At 30.8% G+C, this 27,993-nt stretch overlaps 1 protein-coding gene across 1 annotated transcript; it reads left to right on the top strand.

Annotated features, from left to right (window-relative positions):
* The first annotated feature begins 199 nt into the window (after window positions 1-199).
* On the top strand, window positions 200-27,993 carry LOC132720767 (diencephalon/mesencephalon homeobox protein 1-A-like). Its single transcript, XM_060704977.1, has 7 exons — window positions 200-541; window positions 1,841-1,949; window positions 19,958-20,049; window positions 20,275-20,376; window positions 23,365-24,068; window positions 24,498-24,580; window positions 25,587-27,993. The coding sequence occupies exons 2-7, from the start codon at window positions 1,865-1,867 to the stop codon at window positions 25,751-25,753; spliced, it is 1,233 nt and encodes a 410-aa protein (XP_060560960.1). The 5' UTR covers window positions 200-541; window positions 1,841-1,864; the 3' UTR covers window positions 25,754-27,993.

A 27,993-nucleotide genomic window follows, 5' to 3' on the forward strand; every position in this document is an offset into this window, starting at 1 on the left:
GAAGTAGTAGTTAAATCATTCTCCGATACGAAGTAACAGCCATCTTCTGCATGCAGAACATCTGATATCATATATCACCATTAGCGAAGCTCCGCCCATATTTTCTGCGACACCAAAATGATTGGTTATCAGAATTTCCTATAGTTCTGGGCGGATGCAGAGTTCCAATACTTTGTCACCTCTTGTTACTGTCTAAAGACCGACCCCTTGGCGGATGCTGTACCATAATTGCGTATTATGTGACAAAAAACCGAATAAGCGCGCTATTAGCAAACGTGTATAGAGCGCATTATTGGTAACAAATTATTATTCAGCATGACGAACACCCCATTGTCCACGTATTAGAACGAACGGTTCCGATGGATAGAAAATTGAATTATGATTGATAATTTAGCTCCAGTATTCACCCAGAACTTCTTGTCTTATTGTATGAAACACTCTAGAACAAGAAAGTCGAGGAACAATAGAACGGAATTATAATTTGTGTATTTTAAAGAGACTAACAATTCTGCCAGAATAAGAAAAGTTATCCATTTTAGAGGTGAGTTAAGAATTTATTACATTACACAAATATATATTTTATATAATTTATAATGTCTGCAGAATATAATGGATTTTTATTAAAGTGTAATAAAAGATATGAACATTTGTACATACACGGATACTAGTATCTTGTAATTGAAAACACTTTAGTTTTGTACACTTAGCAAATATAAGTAAATAAACAATTATATTTACTGCTATTATATGATCCTATGTATGCAAATTAGTCGTTCTCGTTCAGCATTACGTTTGGTACGAAGCTCTACGAGGAATGTCTTCCTAGCCCACATTCTATATCATAATCCATAAGTCTTGACGAAAATTATGTTATACTGGAGGTCGATCTCTCCTTTACAACAATTAGAAACAATTAAACATTTATTGTTTAGAGTTGCCACTTTAGCAGCAAAGCGAAACTGATGTTAAAACATAGGCTACATTAATCAATTTTTATTGGGCAAAATATAAGAAAATCGTCGTAAAATTAAAACCAAATAATTTTGTGGTCGTTTTATGCATCCCCTGCCTCCATCTGTTTTATACCTGCTGGTAATTAATATCACCTACAGCCTTTCAACAGGTACTACTTTTTAATCAACCTGCAGTCTGTCCTCGTTCAACAGACACTGTACAGTCTTCCAATACACTGCGGAGCAATCTATGCCAATAAAGAAAATTTGACGTTTATGAAATTATATCATAAACATGAAATTTGATTTAAGAGCGCAAATTATAAATTATAAAAACAGATATGTTTGCTATAAAGATTAAAACCAACAAACAAAGATCATATTGATAATTTTTATAGCTTGTTGCTATCTTATAATAGCCTTTTGTTATTATTTTTCAAAATTTGAAAGCATTGTTTTTTATATATTTTTCATGATTTTATGGCAACACGAAGAGCTATAAAGGCTAAAAAATAATGGACGAATTAAAAGAAATGGTAATTTTAATCATTTTTGAATATGTTTGCGGTTACTTATACTGTATCTGTTATTAGCGTCTTGAATTATACTGTGGTATTAAAGTGACTGCTAAGGGTAGGGGGATTGGACACTATAAAAACGAGATTGAAAGGATTAAACTCTAGCCATATTAACAGATGCTGTAAGGTGTTCAAGTTACTGAGTATCAGGTGAGAGTTTCTTTTTAACATTAAACAAATACATGACATTAGACAAGCACATGTAATTATACAAAAACATTTTTATTAGATATATGTATTTAATATTCATTTAATCAGTGTTTTCTCATTTAAATCTATAACCACTGGAATAAATTTGTCTATTTTCAGATACGATTTCAAACTAGATAAAAGATGTTTTGTTTTCATTGTCCACCGGGGTTACACCCAGCTTCCAGACCCCTAGGTATGGACCTACCATTCCAAGCTCACCCATCATGTAAGTTGATTCTTTTATTCGTAGAAATTTATTCAAGATTATACTATTAAGACAAAGGTTTTGATAGTTCATTTGTTAAAAGGTAAATTAGTTTATGAGCACATGTCTAAGATAAATTTCGTGTTTTTGTGCATATTTTTACTTTCTTTTAGACAAATATATGTTTTTTGTCTGAATGAAGGTAAAAAATGTAACAATTTCATATTAAATGAATGTATTTTTTATACAAGCAATTTTTGTTTACATATTAGTCAGATGTGATTGGTATTTCAAATGTTATAGAAGTCAGCTCTTAAAATAAAGCAGCATGTGTCATCAATGCTGTCAGCGTTCTTTCCGAAGAGGAAACGCAGTAGCAAATAAAGGTTTCATGTTTCAAACTGGCATTTGATTTGCGTTTTCTTTCTTTTTCTTCTTTTAAATGAATAAGGTGCATTTATGTTTCACGATGAATACTTAAGAAGTAGTCTAATGTTCAACACTACACATTCAGATATAAAATTGTTGTATAGTTTATCACAGGGGAAAAAGTTTTTTAAAAGAAAATGGCTTTAATTGCTTGCTTAAAGTCATGATGACACTTATCTGTTAAGGCTCAACCTATTCTAGTAAATGAAGGAACGGGCCTTTTTGATAAGCTGTTATTTTTATATGGTGATAAATATGAGTACAGGAATAAGGTAACTCTCACAAGAAGAAACCGTGTGTCATAGGCTACTAACAAAAAATTCGACGTGCAAGAAAAACACATACACACACATGTTTCATTGAAGTACTAGTATACTTACCTTTGGTTCTTTAAACTAGATTTACTATATAACCCCAAGTTTTTCATATATCTACTAATTGATTTGTTACGCATGTTTGTGATGATAATGATGTCTAATATTACACAGTCATATAAATGACTTGTGTGTAACTACGGTTACCTTATAGTATATAAAATGCTAATACTTATGTCAATATAAAACGAGCTTACACTTAACGAAATTAACAACTTTTGTGTTTAAGACTTTGAAATTAAGAAATCAGACCTGTATCTTAGGATGGAGATTTCAATCTTTTAAACATAATGACATTTGTTTATAACCAACTGTTTCATTATCATTTCTTAAATGTTCTGCATGTTTTCTTTCTTACCTGGTATATATATTATTTTATTTCATTTATTTATTAGAGTTATTAACATACATGTATAATTCAATCATTGAACAATACAAGATTGCATGCATAAATGAAACCAATCAAATATTCGATTTATTGGAGACTAATGAAATACTATAAACTATAACACTAAAACATAAAACACCATCACATATTTCCGAGCCTTCTGTAGAAATCACCATGATAAGGGACTAAGAGTTAACATAAGCACATACAATAGCTAAAATTTATATACCTTTGAGTTCATTCTTAATAATTTACTTTGACATGTCAAAAATATATGGTATATATCAACTTCAAGAAAAAAAAACAACAGAAATTTGAAGGCATTTTTGCTTGCTTTTAAGAACACCACATATTAAAGATTGGTTTAAAATGAAGTTCCCTTCTTAATTCCAAATGTAACAATATTTTACATGTTAAAATTAATGCCACATTATTATATAAACTAAACGTAACTGGTACGCAGATAAAGAGTTTGCTTATACACTTGATGATGGAGTGTATGAAGAAAGTATTTCATCGTACATTTACTTAATTTTCAGTCAGTCTGTGTCATACTGTTGGTGACTGAATAAACTTTACAATGCTTAATATTTTAAATGGATTTTTTCATCTTTTAAACTGGAAAAAAATCATTTCTACAGTATGTATGTATGTATGTATGTATGTATGTATGTATGCATGCATGCATGCATGCATGCATGCATGCATGCATGCATGTATGTATGTATGTATGTATGTATGTATGTATGTATGTATGTATGTATGTATGTATGTAAGCTTATTAAGTGTTACTTTAATTCATTACTTGTAAGGATAACTTAGACGTTTTGTTTTAAACTGTGTACATTAATGATAATTTTCTGATGAGAATATGTAAATATAACTCTACCTAAAGCATGAGTCAACGGGAATAACAACATATCTCGTTATGCTTATCTATGATATTACTTAAACTGCACAGAAATATATTAAACTTTATTCCGTTCCATAATAATAAATCACTTATAATGTAATCTGTTTGATTGAATTAGACGCTTGGTTTTAAACCAAATCGTTTGATTTAATGATAATTATATAATGCGAATGTGCTGGTAAACGACTTGAAAGTTTACATAAAGTGTCAATTTACTCAAGTGCAAGTGTATTATTGTTCAAATTCATGTATTTTTGTAAAAAAAAAGACATTACATTTATTAAAGGTCTACACACTCCGACAAAGCTTGAGTCAATTGGAAAAAAGGACCATTTAAATATTGAGTTTAAACAAGGAGAAGCACCTGATCTTCGATTAGTTCAAGCAAGACATAAATTCTCACTTTTACTTAAAATATCGTCGAATGAATGGCATACACAATAAAATACAGCAAAGGAATGGTTTAAGCGTATCTTAAATTTCACAATTTTTATACGTACACTTTAATGTTGAATTCTGTTACAGCCGGTGCAGGGTGGGGGTGAACAATAGCTTGCATTTACCATTATTACCGTCCATACATACGCCCAGTCGTATCGAACGCTCACGACGTTCTTAAATTTGACGTGTTTCGCGACCTTTCAGGTTTTTATTTTGACTATTAAAAATAACATTTTAACTAAAATATAAAAAGCACAACTGACATGATGGTGATTAAAGGCTTTTGCAACAGATGTATGCAAATTAATTTTACAATAAAATGAATTTTATGTATACCAAAATAACAGTTATCTGTACATGTATATCGTAAAGTTAATTTTAAGAGCTTTAATTTAGAATTGAATAAATTGATTGATTTGTGCTCTGATGCTAACAATGCTCCTGCCAACTTATCCAATTCCCTATATGTAATAACAAAATCTCAAAGATGTCGATAGAGAATAATTAAAAGAAGTATTATTATATATATTATAAAAAGTATCTTATCAGTCTTCCTTATTTAGTATAATTATGATATCAAACTAATTACGATATCTTATCTGTGTTTACCATTAGACATTTGAATTTGTGTTCTGGATTTTCCTTCTTTTGAGTTTGGAATAGACCATTATGTAAAGGATACAAAAATTGTTCTAGAAGCAGTAGATTCTGGCCAGACTACACGGGTGTGCATGCTGTTGAAGACTAAAGGCTATGCAATTTCGATTGAAGCAAGTTAATGGTTTTAGCAAAAACATTTTCTTGTTGTATATTATTTTCTCTGGCGTTATTCTGTTAGTACATATGTATTTAAGTTATCTGCGCCTAATTAAATCTAAATCGAAGTAATAAAAACGAATAAAAAGTGCTGATAGAGTACTATTTTATTAATAATTTAATATTATATTAATATATCTTTCACACTTATTTTTAAATGCTTTGAATGACAACACAAACCAAATTGCAGGAATTGGTGAATTTAAACATAGAAAAAGGTTCCATTTAATATCGGCATAACTTTTAGCCCTTGCTAAAGTTCGGATGTTTGCTTTATAAGGAGTTGATTTATACATGTATCAGAATGAAATGTTTTGCATGTATATTTGTTACCATATAAATATTTGTAATGCTTATTGAATACACTGTTGGAGCTCGTTTTTCTTGTTGAAATACCGTCAAATAAAATTCATACCAAATTCATTTAAAATGTTAAATTTATTTTGTTTCAGTAGGTATACACTTTAAAGTTTTGAACGGATTAAAAGCTGAAATATTCTTTAGGCCATTGTGTCTTCTTTTGAAGATAATGAACATCTGAGTAATCGTGAGAAAAACGGAATCACTAAAAACGCATAAAACGACAAAATTGAAAAGTCCGCAGACTCGATTTGATTGATTGTATTGGTACTGGGGCAAGCTACCGTCCATGCCCGCCAGCACCGACTTAAGCAGAATGCAACATCTTACATGAAATTGTAAAATTTTGAATTAGGAAATATCCGCAGATGAAACCTTTAGTTGCTTAATGTAATTCAAGTGGGTTTTTTTTGTGTTTGAAGATTCAAGTGAAAATAAATGTGTTTTTATATAACTTACTGTTTATATTTGCATAAAAACTTGAAAATATAATGATTATATAATATTATAATATGATTTAGCACTCTTTATAATATGTACTTTACTTCACTTTATATCATGAGTTCGTGTGACATCATTGAATTGTTAGAAGAATATGTCAGCTTCTGTTGGCATTAAAACTGAGAAGATTTTTTAAAAATGTATATAAACTATATTAGTCAGTAGTCAATTTCGGAAACAGAATCATTCTTTAAATTTTAATAAGCTTAACTTATATAATTCTAAATTTAAAAACGTTTTTTTGTAACAACACTTTAAAAATAAGTCAAACTTATTTACAAAATGGATAACTCGGTAAATGAAAGTTTTTTAAATTGAGAAAGAATTGTTGATATCTTCTATCAAAACATTTCGAAAAAAAAACTGATTTGGACAAATCATTTTCATTATAATTGTAAACATATTTGAAATACAACACAAATGATAAAATTCTTGAATAAAATCTAACACCAAATACAATATGCGCATAATTCAAGATTTTACAGGTTTTAATATCATACCATCTTAATCTTTGTCTAGATTAAAAAACAAAAACAAAACATTATCTTCTTTTAACTCTTCCCTTTGGGTTTTCTTTTCATAACACGGGACGTCTCGATACAAAATCAGAGGAACGTAATAAAATTTATATTGAACTGAAATAAATTTAATTATTAAAGCTGAGAAATTATTGTACACATTTGTTTATACCTAATGTTAAAGATATTTTAATTCAAAATGGAACCGAATAATGAACTATTTGTGACGAGCCAAATATGACTTTAAAAAAGGAGGATGAGACAGACTGGATGTAATGTAAAACGTCACTTGTTCGTATTTTTTGTCTTGAAATTTTACATTAAAATAACAAAGTAAGTTTCCACAAAAAGAATACCATCACTTTATATGTCGGGTAAGGAATGTTACTATCCTTGCTGGGCGTATCTAAATGATACTTTGTGCACAAATCTAAACTGAAAATCTATGAAAATAGTTTTGAATGTCAAGTTGACACGTACATGTAAAAGAATGTGTTATGTCTGTATATTGCAAACTTATAATTATACTGTGCACTATATTAACTATTTTAGCTTTAGGTTTCATTAGAAATAATACATTTCAGCATTCGAACGGACATGTATTAGAGAGTTATTGTTATATCTATGTTCTCTTTCTATTTCACCGGGTACAAATATTTAAATATAAGCAATTTCTCCTCTGTACCAGCACCAGACACTTCTTTGCACGCCAAAAATAGTTTCGTCCCACTCCCCAAGAATTTTAAAATGTTAACTTATTTGCTTGTGCAGGAAGTATATATTATCTCCGTTTGCACATTGCAAGTGTCTGTTCTATTCTGCGCAACATTACTGATCTCAAATCCTTAGAGAAAAGTTTTCCACGCGCACACCTTCGCATTAATTCAATTTACACTTCCTCGTGCCTTAGTGGGCACAAAGATGCCGCGGCGTTCCCAGGGCAATCAACGAAGCTTCATTCCGGAGCAATCTTACAAAATCTATCAAGGGGTTAAAAGTCAAAATCTGTACGACAAAATTGGATTTGTGAACCAAATTTAAGCACATCATTGTTCCTAATCAGCGTAATTAACCTAACTAATATTGTTAGGGAAATTACATTTCAATGTGCGTTAGCTCAGCCGTATTTCTCCTTCCACTTTCCTGGGTTTTCACCGGTGAAAGTGTACACAAATACGTTTTAAATTGACGATTCTTACGCCGATGTCTTCACAGTAACATGCACCGCTCTATTTAAATTAGATTACATTAATTAAACCAAGGTATTGATTTGACTATAATTATATTAATCAGTCGGGGACGTACAGAATTAAACATGTTTTCCTGTAAGTTGAGATTTCACTATTTAATTGATCTACTTTTAAGTGAATTTTGAGAGAAGTTTGATATTGTTAGAACGGATGAGTTCGAGAAGATTTTTGTTCAAATAAGACACCTTTATTTTCCTTAAATATACGCCAATTTAGAATTATTGTTATAATTTTTGGAGTACGTTCATACACTAAGACATTTCAATCTGTAATAGGCAAAACTAATCAGATAAAATCTCAGATTAAATTGTTCAAATGAAGCAATTTCGTGTGATATGTATAATGTACGCTGCACAAAGCTTTGAGAGGGGAAACGAAAATCTTGTCTCCTCTGACATTTTCTTACCAATTTTTTCTTAATTGAATATGAATAAAAAAATTAACATTTTAAATTTGTTTCTTGAGTTTTGAGTACCCTTGAACCAACGTATTATATAAAATGTTATAAGAAGTTTTACATTGTTAAGATTTAAACATGAATAACGACTAGATTTGTGTTATAAACGTAGCATCTTGTTGGCTGTTGAAGTTCAGATGTTAAAACACTATATTTGAGCAACTGCACAAAGTTAGATTGACATTGACAATGGTTACCAGCTAGTAGTACGTCAGATTATTCTAACAGTAACATTTCTGTTGCTTATTTTTTCAGTAACAGTATTTTTCATCAATCATATTTTACTATATTGATCATTGATTAATATATCAGAAATATTTTAGTTATTCCAGTATTACATGTATAATACGTGTATTATTCTTTTTAGCAGAACGTTGATTTAACTTTAAAAAGCATGTCTGTACATACAAAGATTGCTATACAAACAATATGTCAATAGTTCGTCGATTAATATTTCAACGGTATGTCGATTAATCTTTTATTAGTAAGCTGGTTAATCTCCATGGATTAATCTTCCAGTAGTAAGTTGATAAATCTTCCAGTAGTAAGTTGATAAATCTTCCAGTAGTTAGTCTTCCAGTTATACTCAGAATCGGCAAAACATTTGATAATACTTTTGTGAAGAGTTCTGATAAATATATTGATCATGCCATAATACATAAGTTTAAATAACTGGTATGCAAAAAGACAATGACCCTTCCATATTACAGTTGAAGAATATTTTGCAACAAAGGCAACTAATTTCTGTAATTAAACAATTATTTCACTTTTGCAAGAAATGGTATGACTTACAAAAAATAATGTTACATCAAATTGAATTGTTTAATTGATAAAAAAAACTCATCCAATCAGTATTGAAAAATTATAACATAATTAAATAAATTATTGTAAATTCTGGAAATTGTACTTTTTAATTTAGATTTTTTATAAACAAAAACACTTAAAATTCTAGAGACAAATTTCTAATAAAAGAGGTTAATGTTTGAAAAATCTTGCAGAAACTTAATAGAGAACAAAATTTAGTTAAGAAGATGATATGTACACGAAATGTATATGCTAAAACTGAAAGGTTTGTTTGGAAATTTAACCTTTTCAGAACAAATTGGAAAGAAAAGAAAAAGTAATACTTTGTCACTTAGACAAATAATATAACGTGCCTAATTCAAACTGCTTTATTCGAATAATGACAAAATATAGATCTCCCTTTTATGTAACCAATATTTCTATATTTTTATTCACTTTTTTATTTATCGTTTTATTTATTTGGGGCGTCCGTGGCGAGTGGCTACCGACAGGTTTTTTTTTCAGGTGATAAAGCTATACAGCTAATTGCAGAACGTCGGTGGTTCTACTCAAGTGCTCGTTCGTGCCTGACATAATTCACGGAAGGGCACCTGAGGTCTCAATTCGCAAGTAAAGTTGGAAAGTCGCCATGTGACTAATACTTGCTGTCTCATATGGTATTTTTCGGGTGGCAAGGGTTAACAAACCTTAACACACACATGACCTACACTGTGTTGGTGCGATAACAATTACCAACTGAGATATTTATTTATTTATTTCTTACTTATTTATTTATATGCATTGATTTTTGTTAATTTATGCTTTTAAGAGATTCACGAAATATATTTCAAACAGCAAGAACGTCAAGATTATGCTGTCAAAAATGTTTCAAGTTCATAATATCAAAGCTCTTTGTCGGAACTACATTCTTCTGTAGGTTCTGTTGTTTCTTCATAAAAGAAAATCTCTTTTTAAGATGTCTTTATGATAAAATAATGCTATAATAAGTTAAATGATACTAAGTATTCATTAATAGTTCATCCGTCATTTCAATCTCCTCTGTCACGTTGAAGTGCGAGAATCTCGTATTTAACGATAATAGCTTTATGAATAATTTCATTTACGAAACAATCGTTCCTCTTCAAACTGCTAGCTTTAAAGAACGTCAGATATTACTGCGTTATGAAGTGGTTATATTTAGACAGCTATCCAGTCACATATCGGAAAGTATAGTCTCTCAAATGGACTTTAAACAGATTCCCAACTCGTACTGTCATAAAAAGGATTCTTCTGGCAGGAGAGTGAATAGAAACGCAGACGACATCTGCATTTGAAAAGTACTTTGATTTTCCGCTCGTTGTACATGTATTATTTTACGTAATTCAATTAGCGAGTCTACACGCAGCTTTGCAGGTTTCACAAACGAGTAATGTTTAAAGAAAACTAAACACAAAGAATTTTGAATGTCTGGAAAGGGACTTGCAACTTTCAATGTCAAAGCGGTAAAATATTACATTGTAAGCAATGGTTTAGAACTTGTACATATTATATCAACCCTTAACATGCTGGAAGCCTTTGTTATCAGAATAGAATAGTCAGACCAGCCTACACTTTCATGCAGTCTGACCAGACTCTATGATGTTGGTAGCTCTATTTTTCTAACTTGATATCAAAATGCCTTATTCTTGAAAGGACTGCTCCAAATAAAAATTCAGCAAGTTTAGTGTTAAAATCATAACGTTATAATACAAGTTACAGTGATCTGTATTAAAATTCATACATTGTATTTCGAATTGTATCTTTATATTTAACCTAAACTTAATATCTGTCTTTGAATTGAATAGAATGTTGAACTTGTAAAAAATCATTTTCAATTTTTAAGAAAAGTGTTTTAAACGGTTTTATTCTTATTAAATTTGTATTCTTACTATACGTACATGTATTACATTTGTTCCCAAAAGAAGTAAATTTCCAACATATATCAAAATATATTTAAGTTTATTTAAGTCTTGGACTTGTTTTCAAATCCTCTTTCGAATCTAATTCAGTTATAAAGTCATTATCATTGTTTACCTCTAAATTCATATCTTCATTCTTACGTGATTTTTGTTAAACAATGTCTTCTAGTTGTAATGTATATCTTTGTTTGAAAATTTTGGAAATAAATAGTGTTTAAACTAATTAAGTATATTTGTTGTACAATATTTTTAGATAAAGGTTTACAAAGAAAAGAAACCATAAAAAAGAGACTCAATTGGTCCCGAACCAAATGTCTGTTATCAAGTGGCTAGACTATTCCATTCATGCAGTCTAGATCTTTGCCTTCAATGTCGCCTGGTTAATATTCACATTTTTATATTGAAACCCCTTTAGTAGTTCCTTACACAACTTTGGATGCCAAAGTCTTTATTTTGTTTCTATGTAAAGTTCATAAAGATAAATATAATTTAAAAGGCGATAATGTTTTTGGCAAGACTATAATGAGATATACGCTACACTGAGCAAACAGACAAACTTCAATAGCCTCAGGGCATCACATAAAATTTTCACTAAACGCTGTAGCATATTTATTATTAAAATCTAATCCTAACCTTTTTTTATATTCATTAAATTAATTGGCTAATTATCTAATGTTTTGAAGCTAATAACTATTTATATAGAGTTCTAAAAACTGACTTGTCTTTCTTATTTCATCTTCTCATTTTGTTAAGACATAGCGAAATGTTTATGTTTTTTTAAATTAGTTTAAAATTTGTTTTTATTTTAAACAGTCGTCTTATATAATAACCTTTGATTATCTTTACATTTCAAACCATCATTGTTATATAAAAAATCTTGAGATTAAAATGACAGTTTAATGATGTTTCAGTTTTATTTTCACTAATGTTAGAACTACTCATAGTACACTACTGAGTTCGCATATACATTGCCTTTTTGTACATCTGTATCAAATTAACATCTAATTAAGAACAAAATCTGAGTGTCAAATGGCATACATTATACATTATACAGACTACATGTTACTTGGAACATTTAATAAAACTAATTCCATGTTGTATTAACAACTTTTATTACTTTTTAAGATAAAGTGATGATGTTTTAACCCTACTATATTTGCTACACTGATTTAGAATTGACAAATGCTTATAAAATATTGTTAAGAAAAGACATATTGGGATAAAAAACCTCTTGATAAAGAGACAAATGGGCTTGTTCAAAATAGACTAAGGCCGACTGTCTGTCACCTTCTATGACATTACTTGAGAAGGAAACACCATTTAGTGTGATACCTTGTAGACAAAATACCTTTTCATCATATATTGCAAAGAAAGGGCGACGGTGTTTTGTTCTTTTTCAATTAAGTCGACTTTTCTTTGGAACGGAAGAAGTTTAATAATCTTGCTTTAATTCTAAAAAAATGACACTAGCGGCCGTTTTTCTGGTGTTTTATTATAACTATAACAATTTGAAAATTAATAAGTTGTCACAGATGTAAACTGACATCAAAAATTTAGAGGAAACGTTATTGTTATACCGGTAGTTTACAGTATAACAAAATAATAGTGCTTCATAGAAATTTTACTATCGACATTTCTTCCGATTATGGCTGCAATATTTTCAGTTTGAATTGGCCTTAGCTAAATGTTATAAAATACTACTAGTTCCGTGGTGCAATAGTGCAGTCTTTCGCAAAATGATAAAGAATGACCTTATGTTTATGATCTATAATGTTTAATATAGAAAAGTAAATTACAAATTTGTTAATTGTACATGGATAGGTGAAGGAAAACATTTGAATTTTCTAAGAAATCTCATCCCATCTTGTGAATTAGTTACAAAAAAGTGTCAGTTTAACTTGTTATCTAGGTAGGTATTTATAATTGTCCGTACAATTATGATTATACATGTATCAACATAATTAAGGAATGGAATCTTTAAAAGTTAAGAACTCTCAAATAAGCATACATCATTTACTAATATTCTGATTGAAAGCTTGAAACCCAATCAAAGCTTAGAGTAAAAAAAACTTTTTAGCGCTTTTAATTTTTTGTTATTACTGTTATGGATTAATTACGAAACTTGACTGTTACGTCTTTTTCATGCCTTATTGTTAAGAAAAACGTACGAGTACAAAATGACATTTTTTATAAAAATAATTTATGTGAATAGATAGCGTATATCTTTTTATTATTTTAGATTTCAATAAAAGTCTTCTAATCCTTTCAAAAACTTAAAAGATATGGTTAGACTGTACTCTATTTTATTATTCAAAAATCTTGAATATAACTAAAATAATGAAAGCAAGTTAAATATTGAATGTTTCTCTATACTAAGCTATAGAAGTAAAGCCTCTGACAATTGCTGTATTGAAAAATAAGCAGATAAGTGATTAATCATTGTTTCTGATTTTGTTTCTTTTTTTAAGAGAAATACATACAAATATACTGAATATACTGAATAAGCGTTTATTATTATAACAATTTGAATATATTCAATATCTTATTCTGCAAATTATATTTTAATCGAAACTATTTGGCAATGCTATAGCTCTTAACAATAGATATTATGTATATATTTTCTATGATTTCTGCTGATTTAAAGAAAGGGGTTTTAATGGAAATTGACAGCGATTATACGGTTAGTGAAATTTTGGCTTACACTCGGTGATATTTCTATCTCGAAGACTGTACAAGATATTCGTCAATGTCAAATCGAATCGCAGTAAAACATACTCGTTATATCAATGTCAAAATCAAACGCATCCATTTCATAATCAAACTCGAACTACGCGCATGTCGTATAAATTCGAATTACGTACATATTTCCGCCTAAATGGCAAATTCTTAAAAACATATTTTACATACTAATTTAGTATATTATAAGGGTTTTACTCCATTTCAAAACTAAAAGCAAGAAGCCAGAAAATGCAGCATTCCATCTTTTAAACGTCTAACATGGAGTTTTATAACCGCTTCCATTTGAGAAAATTTGATTTTCGAGGATCCTGTAAATTAAATTACGCGCTGATTTTCAAAGTTTTATCGAATTTCACGCGCTTTTCGGAGTTCTTGCTTTTAAAATGCCATTTCTTTAAAAGGACTCGACAGTTCACTGTTACCGTTAATCAAATCAAAATCACATACAAATACAATTATTCAATAGAAAATCGCTCTTACACAATTACGAATAGTTCCCGGATTATTCGCCAGCCGGTCACTTAGCATTAATTACAATCGAGCGATCCTTCCTAATTACAAATAATATGGAATTATTTGACACGAGCATTGATTTTTTTCCACATGTATCACGCAGCTATATGGTTTGTAACATGATGTCTTGATAGAGTTTGGAAAAAAATAAGGCTTACTTCTTGCAACAAAGGAAACGAATCTATTAAATATCCATATTCATAGCAATAAAACTAGCTTTGCTTTACATAGACGTCCGAATAGGAATTAGTCGTTTTCTGTTCATCCCAACAGTTGTTTTTACCTAAGTTGCTCTTAAATAAACTCCTTTTGGTTCATGTTAAGACATGAACTTACCTTAGATGTTTCAAAATATGCAAACGGTGTCCTTAGTAATGGGAAAGAAATATTGCTATCAAAAATTAAACTCGCTCATATTTTATATATAACATTTAATATTTTATTTGGTTTGTGAATATCAAAACATTTCTCAAACTTACCTTTTATACCTTTTTGGTATGTTTCATTTCTTGAATCTTTGGTTGTGCAGTTTAATACGCTCTCTTTTGAATTCAAAATTTCAAACAAGATATAGGTAATTCTTCTTTATCTTTGTCATGATTTACAATACCTTTGTCTTCTTTAATAACATATTCATCAAGAAGTACTGTTTAAAAAAACTAGCAGACAATGGAACCCTTTTAGTAACTTAGATGTTTGCATTTAGACACGCACATCTTAACCGGAAAGACTAGTTACTTACAAGCTTTTAAGTGTTTTTCTTATCTTTACCAAAACGAGTACCCAAGATTCATTTCAATTTATTTTATTCCGTATATTATGGTCAGTAATTTCTTTTTTCTATCTTCGTCTGCTGAAAGCGCAGACCGGAAGTTGACCCGAAGTAAATGTCTTGATTGGATCTGATTGGTTTGTTTAATCCATTAATTCCGGAAATTGTTGATCGTTGCTACCCACGGAGACACATTAGACGGGCGATAATGCTTACGTATCTCTGCGTAATAAATTTATTTCCTTCCTTTGTTTTCTAATCACGAACCTTAATTGGAAATTTATTGTTCTAGTAGAGATCCGCCGGAAGTTATCGCCTCTTTATTCATTTGCGAGATTTCACGATCACTGGACATGCACGATATTTTGTCATCAAAAACAAATTTCATTTGAGCGGCTAATGGTGTGGACAATTGAACTAAGCTATTGGAACTAATGCGATGTTTAATGGAATTATGGGGTAATATTAGGGACGTTATTGTCTTGTTTTGTTGTCATTAATCGCCATTAAAAATCAGAAACCACAATTTAGTGTTCGCAGACATGCACACTCAGAAGATGCTTCAAGACTCTAGACGTTGTTAGCGACGGTTTTCTCTGTCTGGGTTTCATAAATAAACAAGACTTTACGCTTAATTACGCCTGTCTTTTCATAAAAAATGAAAGTAATTTACATACATGAAAAGTCTGATAAAGAATGAAATTATCTATAAGGTAAATTCGCCTGTAGATTAATTAGCTACAGAATAAGGATTAACGTTTAACTTAGCAAAAATAAGCGATGAAGTAAAAATAAAAGTACAGACTTTAAAAATATTAATTATTCTGTAATGGCTACAAGCGCAGTATGTAACTAGTGTCAACGTGACTTTATATCGAGAGCAGATATTGTTTTGTTTTTATTTGTTTGTTTTTTCTTGCTGTTTTTTATGGATGTTTTACTATTTTATTTTAATCGTATTATAGCTTTTTACACATATTTTTGTTTTCGTTTCTATTTGAAATATTTGACATTTACACTTAACAAACCTTGTAAGTATTCATGTATAAACACCTTATACGTGGGTCAATATCACCATATTATGCTCAAATTGTCAATAAATACAGTTGGGAAAAATGAATGATATTTAATTCATTCCATTTTAATATAAACATAAATAAAAATTTAATGCATATGCTAAACTAGTGTAACGGAGCGTAAAACCTTAATGTCGCAAAATCACGGGGGAGGAAGTGTTACACGAAGGATGGAGTTCTTATGATAACTTGTTCAGGAGTTCTTGTGATAACTGTCACGGAGTTCGTCAGAAAACATCTGTATATACTACAAAAACACTCGTTAAAAATGGTTATTTTCATCTTTCCAAAAGGAGTTTTAGGTGCTAAATTAAACTTCAATAATTAAGCTTGTCTTACATCTTGTATTATGTGTCAAAAACTAATTCACAGGCCATTTTTAATCGCCTCTTGCTTCAAATCTGGTAGTTTTCAGTAAAATTTTCAAATTACTTGCCAATTCACAAGTATTGACCTGTTTATTTCTGGTCTTCATCCTTGCTATACATAATTACCTAATTATAATGCAAAATTGCAAACATAAAGCACCGGCTAACAGATTTATACCCGATTTTTCAAATGTTCCGGAGTTCTTGTGATAACTCTTAAGATGTCACAGAGTTCTTATGATAACTTTTGTTATTGTCAGTGTGTTTCTTGCGCTAAATCACGGCACGTTTTAGCGTTTTTTGTTATTCAATGAGATTGTAAATCATTATGAAATGTAGACCGTTCATCCTTTGCGCAAAAAATAGGATATATAATGTTGGTTTTGAGTGAATTTTAGTTCAAGAGATATTATTTCTTACCCCTGTATCTTTTTCATGGTATTTTTTTTGTTTGACGCAGATTTCGTAGACTGGAAAAAGGATTTATGTACTGGTTTCCTAGCAGTTTCCGGACCCTAGCAGTTTTCTGGCCCTTTATCATTTTCATCCGGACTTACAATCTATTTTTTCTCAGTTAAGCATCTATATTACGGCATCAATCAGAGAAACATTTGTTTTCTATGTAAAACAGCAGTTATAATAGTACTGCGATTAATATGTTTCAAAGTTTTGTCTGTTGTTTTAAGTTACATTAGAAAACTTGCGACACTTACAAGCAACACCTGGGGAATTCTTGTTTTTTTATGCCCATGCACAATAACTGAAATCCCATTCTAGGTAAATCTGGAACCTGGAGGGACAGTTCAAATTTGTTCGAGAGATCGGTAGTTAGAACCCGCCGCAGTTGAGTTTTTATCATGTATCGTACTTTTTAAAAGACATAGGTGTGGAAATTATCCTGGTTATATACTTATTTATTATGGTATAAAATGATACAAATTACTTAGCCCTTAGGTAAGGGAAGCATTCCTATATATTGTCTGCTTAAGAAAGGTGGTTGCTTAAAACATGAGGAACTGAGAACAGCGTGTACGTTTTGAGACATTTTTGTTTTGTGGTGTAAAATTCTGGAAACAAAGTGATCCCTCGGAAGCATTAATCACAACAAAATAACATAAGAATTGCAGACTCGGTTTGATTGAGTCTGTACATGAGGGATACTGTATTAGTGCAACATCCCTCACGGCCCCCTAGCACTGGCTTGAGCGACACTTTATAGTGTTTGCATCAATGATCCCGAAGGACCAGAAAACAAGCCATTATACTGCTGAATATCAGTGGCCGCTGGTTCAATGTTTACTGTAGATGACCTAATTATCCTTTGCAGACACTTAAAACCAACGTTTTGTCCACATTTTTGTGCAAAGGATGAGCGTACTGCATTTCATAATGATTAAAATCTTATTGAATGATAATAAACGTCAAAACGTGCCGTTATTTAGCGCAGAAACACACTGACAATAACAAAAGTTATCATAAGAACTCTGTGACATCTTCAGAGTTATCACAAGAACTCCGGGACATTTGAAAAACCGGGTATAAATCTGTTAGCTGGTGCTTTATGTTTGCAATTTTGCATTATAATTAGGTAATTATGTATAGCAAGGATGAAGACCAGAAATAAACCGGTCAATACTTGTGAATTGGCAAGTAATTTGGAAATTTTACTCAAAACTACCAGATTTGAAGCAAGAGTTGATTAAAAATGGCCTGTGAATTAGTTTTTTACATATAATGCAAGATGTAAGACAAGCTTAATCATTAAAGTTTAATTTAGCACCTAAACTTATTTTTGAACGATGTAAATAACCATTTTTCTACGAGTGTTTTTGTAGTATATACAGATGTTTTCCGACGAACTCCGTGACAGTTATCACAAGAACTCCTGAACAAGTTATCATAAGAACTCCATCCTTCGTGTAACACTTCCTCCCCCGTGAAAATGATGGTATCTGTAGTACAACGTATGTATGATTTTTTTTCCATATGTTTCATAGTTAACGGTAGTTTTGACCAAGCTGATCATTATTCATATTTACTTACCATTATAGCCATCTTATCAAGCCCGCCTCAGAATATGTGTTGTGGCGGCGATTTCAAGTGTTGTAGGATTAAAATTTATTTTCGATCATTTGTCGTAGTGTTACAACTTACTTTCGATCAGGTGTCGTAGTCATAGTGCGAAAAACCTAACGTATTCGACCAAAGTAAAATATTCGAAAGAGTTTTTGATTTAAAATGCGTGCCCGCAGGGAATTGGGTTTAAACTGAAACATATAAGTTTGCTTCTTTAAAAAGAAGTATGCAAGATGTCTCATGCAGCGGTGGAAGATTTGTTTAACTCGAAAAAATGCACAATGAATGTTTATAAATTACAATCATTTATATATCATTATTTATATCAAGAATTTATTATATAATTATATTGAATATATATTCATAATATAAATTGTTTTACACTTCATTCTTTTTGATGTTTTGAAAGATTATATGCCGGAGAAGTGTACATTTTCTTGGCGCTTCAGGGATACATTTATATAAAGGGAACAATTTATGTTATGTTATCAAACTTGATTTAAAATAAATGATATATATTAAAAGTAGTATCAAAACAAAAGTTTCTTGAACATTCAATAATCTAATATTCGATTTATGCTTCAATTAGCTTCAATTTGATAAGCAACAATGGATGCCTCCAGCATTCATTCTCAACAATGTGGAATAATACAACCAAAGTTTTTTTAAAAATTAATAGTGATAGAAGTTATACGGAGTGTGGAGGTTTTGTGTAGTGTCACAGACCATTGCCTAGGAATACGTGAATATATCCAAGAGTGGATAAATCTACCCCTAATTTATTTACAAATTTACTTTACATTGCTCGTTTGTACCATTGGTAAGGGTGGGGCAAACGGTATTAGAATAATGATCATATACATGTAATTATTTTAGGCATGTAATTGATATATCGGTAATTGTTTTGCGACATTGACTTTAAATGCATGTGCGGTATTAGAATAATTAGTGTATGTATTAAATTTGTGTTTCTTATGAAATTAAATCGATGAAATATCATTTCATGTCTCTCAACTGTATATATTGAAATTTTCAGCATGACCGAACTAACACGGACATGCATATGTGATCTTTAAAACATGCACAATTATAAGATTTGTTCATTGTAAGTATTGTATTATATAAGCAAGCGCATTGCACCTATGATCCATGGTTTGAGACGTGGACGCTTTTCACCATCAGCATGATCTCCCGATTGTAAAATGACTGTCTTATCCCTACATTTTTGTTTAAGAGGAACAAAATTGTCTATTCTAATTAAATTCATTTCTAGAACCTTTCTTGTTATGTTTTTCAGTCGCTGGGTATGGCCTTCATAGTGATCTACATGACGATGCTTTTGCTAGACGCAAGCAAAGAAGGAACAGAACAACCTTCACTCTACAACAGGTATGTATGGAAACGCCATTGCGCTTTGTTTACAATGAAAACATTAAAACAACAAAACAACCTGTCATAGCTTTTTTTTAAATATAATATACACATTTACAATTGATACGATACAATGTTTTTATTTATTTAAAAAGAATTTTGTCCTCATTTTCAAAAGATACCTATCATACGTTGATTTATTTTTGATATTTCTATAAAAATGTTTATCTAATTATAACTTAGCTTGAAGAGCTAGAGAAGGCGTTTGCACAGACTCATTACCCAGATGTGTTCACGAGAGAAGATCTTGCCATGCGGATCAATCTTACAGAGGCTAGAGTACAGGTAAGGGTAAACACTTAATCAAAAATATCTTTTAGGAATGGTGCAGAAAATTATAACGTTTTAGCGTTTACAATACTTCTTTTTTGAAAAGAAGTAATATATATAATATATTTAAGGTCAAGAGGTATTGCAATGTCTTCTTGTTTGCCCATATATAAATATATTGATCATGCAGAATTGCTGGACTTTTTATTTTTATAAAACGTCCAGAAAAATCATTGGATGGTATAGCCTCGATTTAAATTGTAATGTAAAAGTTTTAATTAAGGTACATATTACCAGTAAAATATTATAGTTTTACTGCAGTTTATGTTTATATTTAGACAGACGCAAAATAAAAAAATACGTGAAAACTGGGACACATTGAACGGTCTTACAGACCAGTTAAGTTGATAATACAAAAGGCGTTAAAATGCCCGAAAATTGAATTTTCACCGCGTTTCGTAATTTTGCGAATTTGCGCGTTTTACTGCAACACTTGAACAATTTCCGAGTCCGTCTGCTGGTTAAAGCGGTATAGATCGCGCCGCGGATCCTTAACAAGACTGTTACCAGATGTGACAGCGAAGGACAACTAATCAACTTTATCCAATTTTGCTAATATAAATCAAATTAGGTATGAACTCGTCCCTATAACGGTCTGCCGTAGTCCAATGTCATCGTTCAAATAAGAAAACTGTAATTAAAATTGGCAGCGTCATAGAACTGGCATGCAAGCGGAATGCTTCGGGCATTATGATATAGTATTGATTTATATACGGCTGCTAATAGTTTTGTATGATGATATATTTTCATTTATACATATAGATTAATATAAAAGAATTGACAGATTTGTGTTGAAAAACCATTACGTAAGACTGCATATGATGCAAATAGCATTTAATTTGCACATAACAACTTTTAATATCAATTTAGACATATTTATGCCTTTCGCAATTGAACATCGAAACAATATGAAAAACATACATATATACATGTACATATACATAAACACGTTAATAAATCATTGAAAAAATGCACATGTATATAGTTTTATCGACTATTTGAAGACAAATTACATTGGTATCCGAATTTGCGATAAAATGTCAAAAATTATTACGCAAAAGGTTATGAAAGAAACATTTTGTACTTTTGTTTCTAATAAGCAAAAAGATTTCTTTTATATCTCATTTTCATTAAGAAAAAAATTAGGGCGACATATTGTTGCAAAGTCAACGATAATCAAATTTATTATAGAATTTGAGTCAGTGTTTTCTTTCACTTCAGTTCCTTTGTTCCTTTAAAAGCAGGAAACCTTTTGCACGAGAAAATCGTGCAGTAGTCTAGGTTACCGACCTGTTATCGTCAACATAACGCCGACTGACTTTTCTAATTTGCCATGGAAGGCGACGCATAATTACCAGGCGTCCTGGGAATTCCCGTTTCTATTATTTACCCCATCTTTACTTTATGTTATTAAATTAGAAGTAAATAGTTAATTAATGGATTTAGCTAATTCCTAAAGCAATAATACACCCGCTAAATGGATCAGAGCTTAGTAAGAATAGGAAGTTCTATACTGATGGAAATTAAAGCTGCACTTCTGAACTTAAGAACAGCTAAGTTCTATTTTTGGCCACACGTCTCGTAATTTACCAAAACTTGCGCCACTAGTTTGAACCATACACAAAGTTTAAAAATGAAAAAAAACAACAGTAAAACATCTTAACTAAAGTTTAAACTGCATCCAAAACTTTTTTACGTACGCATAAAGTATGAGGCTTGACAAAAAATTACTTGTAAATGATGTAACAGTTTTAATAAAGTTAAAAAGACATTTTCAGTTTAAAAATCTTTAACAAATGAAAAAGCAACATATAATCGTATATAGAAACGTCTGCTCGGCTCGAATCCCATCCTTGCGTTTGTTTCTGGTATAACGCCGGGACGGTCATCTGGGACCATTCTTAACCATTCAAAGTCAACAGTTTCAGCGTTATTTAAACTGCAGTCAATACGGAAATTGTTAATATGGTAATATTCAAACTATTAAAATGTATTTTCAAATAAAGATGTTAAACCTTTAAAAAAAAGAGTTTTAGTATTTAAAATTGAAGATAAAAAATGCATTTATTCTCATCATAAATCAGAAGTATTAATATTTGATTTGAGACATAATTCAGTGTCTGAAATTTAATGACACATAGAGGTATTCTATATAATTTATTTGTCTACATTAAAGCAATTGTATTGTTTTTACTGACAAAATAGCTATTTTAATTCGGTTATGTATCATTTTGTTAAGTCTACATGCATTTGGTCGGTTATCTAAAGGTCCTTATATTATAAAGTATATATCCTCGTCCTCCTAGCAGGGCAATGTGATCGGTCTAAATTCAATCTATTCGAATATAACTTGATCTGCAGCACAATGATGTATTTGCATACTCTCTTAAAATACAATACCACAAGATTCATTTCCTCTATCATTTGCCATTAAAGTATAAGATCATTTTTATCAAGGGACCGCCGATGTAAGATGCGCGGGCACGAACAAAAGCGGAGAGGAAAATGAGAAAATCCGCAAGCTGTCCCGCGAGTATACTAGCGACCGACTCAGGTGCCTTTACTCGCGTCGCTTAATTCAGTTTGCATAACATAATAAACATTTCCTCTATTAGATTAAGAATTGCAGTAAATGAAATATAAATGCGGGGAAATGAGATAAGATCATTTCCCAATAGCTTTATTGTGACATATAAGATTTGTAGCAGTGGAGCGTCATTAGTCAAAACTATTAAGACATTTTATGTAAAATACCAGTGTATTCTGACATTCGTAAAAATGAAATTATGTCACATAACCTTTCACTTGTACTTTGTCATGACAATGATTTAATTAGAAGACATTATTGCAAATTTATCGAATTACACATTTTCCAATGATTCTCGGAATAGCCATAAAATGGTTGTCATTATATTATAATTTTGTCTGTATTTCTTTCTAAAGGTTTGGTTCCAAAATAGAAGAGCTAAATGGAGAAAAAGTGAACGATTCACACAGAGGCCACCGTCTTCAAAAGACGGAAATGACAATGCTGAAGATGTAAAATCTGATAACGAGGCTGAAGACCCGGATGTTTGTGGGGATGTATCTGACACATGCCTGGAACCAGAAGAAAATGACGAACATCGTTTTGAAGGAGAAAGACTTTTGCCCCAACAAGACGATTTTCACGATTTAGAAAAAAATAACAATGAGGAAAATAGTAGTGAAAATGATAATCATCACATGGATAGCGTTATAGTAACACAACATACACCAGAAAAGAAGGTTGCTACAGCAACTGAAGATATTTCTGACCATGTCGTTGAAGATTTATCATCAGCGCCATCTTCCAAATCAGACATTGATTTGATCAATCCACCACCGGCTCACTCAATTCATAGCATTGTTTCTAATAATAATGATCAAATGATAGAATCCAATGATACACCACAATCAAAATCACCGGAAGACGACAGTAACTCGTCTCCAGTCAGGTCTACTGGTTCGCCAGTGTCACCACTAGCGTCTCTTGCCCTCGTGAATACAGCGCGTGCCAACATGATGATGAATTCTAAACCGATGTTACAACATTCATTTACACAGACGCTAATGGCACTCAGTAACAACGCCATGAATAGACCAGCGTTCTTCCCAATGCTAGAAAGGTATGGTGAAGTATATTTATTTCATTTTTTATTAATAAGTGTATTAGTGTTTAGTATTTTCGAATATATTTACTAAGGATTTGGCAGTTCTCTCATATATTTCTGTATGATTTTGACACATTTCACACCAGTACTTTCCTATCAATTTTCATTTATTTTGAATTTTGAAATTCGGATATGCAACTTTAGCCGCTTTCATTCATATATACATTGATATATTATTTAACTTTAATATCAAGTACCTTGCTTTTTTGTTTAAAAAAAAATTTATTTTCTATATACAATAGACACCTGAACAATAACCCATCCAAAATTAGCTGTAAAAAGCCTATGCCGGGCTTGGTAACTTCTTGTAGTAAATGCACATACAGCAAAATAGCTTCATCATTTTATTATAAAATTCTTTTAATTTTTGTATTTATTTTACAGCAACTACAAACAATACCTGGACAACTACTTCTCCCCCAGACCTCTGTTTCCCGCACATTTCTCGGCACATCCAGCCTTTAAAGGTAATTAATTTTCTGTATAAGTTCTTGTTTTTGTAGGTTTTGCTCAATCTTTACTGTTAACATACAGCATTTTAAGAGAAGATGTTACCCAGTGGTAAAGGTGACTATTTTCCAAAACAGTGAATTTAAGTCCCGCTGGGGTTAGGACCATGTTTCCTCATATGTCATTACTACTTTTTAGTTCCAGAAACGGACTAAACAATGGTTCAAACAAGCTGGCTAAGCTGAATATGTGTTTTCACTTTGGCTCTCTAAACTATAGAGCATTTTTTTTACCATATATACATGTTTTGGTATGACATTTTTTCACTTGGTTAAGCATTGTACTTTTAATATTTATTCTTATAAAGATAATACATTTATCGAAAGAAAGAACTTTACATGTACAACATATAGATGATTTTGTAACACTACAAATGGACAAAAAAGTTTGTTTTAAAATGCGGTCAATTGTTTTAAGAATGCAGGTTTGGTGATAATGTTAGATTTTTGGGATTTCTTAAAAATTATCTCACGTCATTTTCTGTTGTAATATACATCTTCTGCTAAATGTTGTGATGTTAAATATATATCACGTGCATTTTTACAATGGATTACAAATGTCATTTCAAGCAGGAACATTCCCAAAGTGTATCATGAAAGGTGCCGCGAATGCCAGAAAACCTATTACATTTGAACTTTACTGACATGAAACATTTATATTTGAATAACGTTAAAAACTAAAAGCATCATCTTCCCGTATGCGCCGGGCAATTATCTCAAATCAGGGTAAACTAACATATTATTTTTGCCCGTAATGCCGGAGAAAAAATACTGCTCTAAAAGCTGTAAGTGTAAAAGTAACAAAAACAACAACAATGGATTAAAGCTTTGATGGGATATTCTCTGCAGTTATTACAGAAATAACCAAATCAATTTTAGTATTATTTGATAAACTCTAATCAATTTTTTATTGTTATTTGGATGTAAAAGTGGTTTTCACACACCCCTTTTTTGCATATTGCAGGCTACATGCCATTATGTGGATGCTGTGGAACACGAGGCCCATGTACGTCTATGATGGCTGGACACGAGACACGCACGAGCAGCGTTGCCGAGCTACGAAGGCGCGCACGTGAACATTCCGAGGCCCTGTCAACAACCCCGACCGAGAGTGGAATTCAGAGGCCCTGAAAACTCTTTTGTAAACCAGTTATTGAATTTTTGGACTCACAGGGCTCCTTGTCAACAAGAAATTACAAAATTACTTCCGGGAACAGACATCTTTCTGCTTAACTTCAAATATGGTTTTGAAAAAATACCATAAAGTTCTATTCTTTGTTATGAATGATGCAGAAAGTTGATCATAATTATATCTTACTTTCTGGAAACTCGAGGAGACATCTGTACTTTGATAAGCAGTGCTGAACTTTTTCAAACATGTCTTAAAACTGTGCTTTTGTACACTAAATGTATTTTCGCCTGTTTTGATTTTAATGAATTGATAACCTCGTAAAAACCACCGATAGTGTTATTCAAAAGAAAAGACAATGTCGCGAAACATTCATGTTCAGAAAGTTTACATGGTGTAAATACATGAATAACTATTAAATTTTGACAGTGTTTACATGAATAACTTTTAAATTTTGACAGTGTTTACATAAAATACATAAAAAAACTATTAAACTGATTACATGTTTTGTACATTAGAATGAATTCAATATGATTTTTCTTGGTTTTTAGAGTGGTCTAAATTAAATTTGGTTTGTATTATATACACATACAAATGTATCAAAACAAAACAAATAAGGAATATTGGCACCTCTAATGACATGTTAAGAAAGATTTAGTTGATATGTATAATACCAATGCAAGGCCTTTAAACATTTTATTTTTTCTTACTCGATCGAATCTCACCAGATCTTAAAAGATTTTTGCAAGATGTTCTTATTTTCTCATTTCTTATTTATTTTCTTTTAAACCTTGATACAATGTAAACGTTACATAGTTTTATTTTAACATTTTATGAAGCAACAGATGTTGATTGATGAATATAAAATCTCTGAAATGTTTAATATTTCACTTAAATACTTTTTGGACAGAATTAAGCTCTCAGATATCTGACTGACACTGGAATTAGAGACATGATTTTATTAATCATGCATCAATGTTTTCTAGTTGTTTTACTTCTTCTTTTTTTTTTGGAAATGAATAATAATGGCTAGAAGTTATGATCTTTCAAAATCATGATAATAGATAAAAAAATAATTATAACTTTATATACAAATCACTTTTTCCGATAAATAAAAAAAATAAGATTTTTTTTTTATAATATACTTTACATTAAACTGTCACGATGAAAGAAATAATTGTTACATTAATACTAACAAAAATTAATTTTGAATAATGCTTCACATGTTTGTTTGAACATGTCTACAGTTGACATTTTTCTCACTTGGTATTTATTTCATGCCAGATTCAAATAAAAGATCACAGTTCAAACTTATAAAAATTAGGATATGAAGATGAATAAGAAATAGTGTATGTGTACACATATCATTTTTTTAACAAATGAGCCGTGTCACGACAAAACCAACATAATGGATTTGCGACCAGCATGGATCCAGACCAGCCTGCGCATCCGCGCAGTCTGATCAGGATCCATGCTGTTCGCTTACAAACCCTATTACAAGTAGAGAAACTGATAGCGAACAGCATGGATCCTGATCAGACTGCGCGGATGCATTATGTTGGTTTTGTCATGACACGGCTCAAATGTGCAATAGCGGCATTAAACCTGACACATGCAGAAACCACTTTATAAAGCAATAACTGCTGAAGAATATTACATTGTATAATCATTTGAAAAAATCGCATGGTGCATTCAAATGGTTTCTGTAGCGTATTGTTCGAAGTTTTAAGTTAAGACTGAACAAATTATTTCATTGTTTGTCTAAGTGGAAATTAGAGATGATCAATCATCACATTTTTTTTTCAAATCAAGTGCTATAAAATGCTATTGTTCTTATCTTATCTTACCAAATAACCATTCTGCTTCTTGCAGAAAACCTATCATAGCTTTATCCCAACCGTTCACGATTTTTTTTAGATTATTATGTATTATTTAAATGATATTATTTAAACACTCAGTTGTCCATCTGTGTTGGAAATCGATATGTACATATGTGAATTTATAAGCATGAGCAGACAACTTTGGTGAACAATTGACATTCAGAAACTAACTGAATATTTTTTTTATTTATATTTTTAACACTTTACATATAGTTACAATATTATACGACGTTATTTTGTCATCTCTATTAAATAAGTGCTATATTGATGTAAATTGCCAACTTTTTTAATTAATGGCTTCATATTGTTATATATTTTGTTTATTTCATAGTTTATGAATTGTGACTTTCACAAATAAAGCT

Source organism: Ruditapes philippinarum, unplaced genomic scaffold (genome assembly GCF_026571515.1).
Source record: "Ruditapes philippinarum isolate M1 unplaced genomic scaffold, ASM2657151v2 ctg2665_1_1_1_1, whole genome shotgun sequence".
Lineage (NCBI taxonomy): Eukaryota > Metazoa > Mollusca > Bivalvia > Venerida > Veneridae > Ruditapes > Ruditapes philippinarum.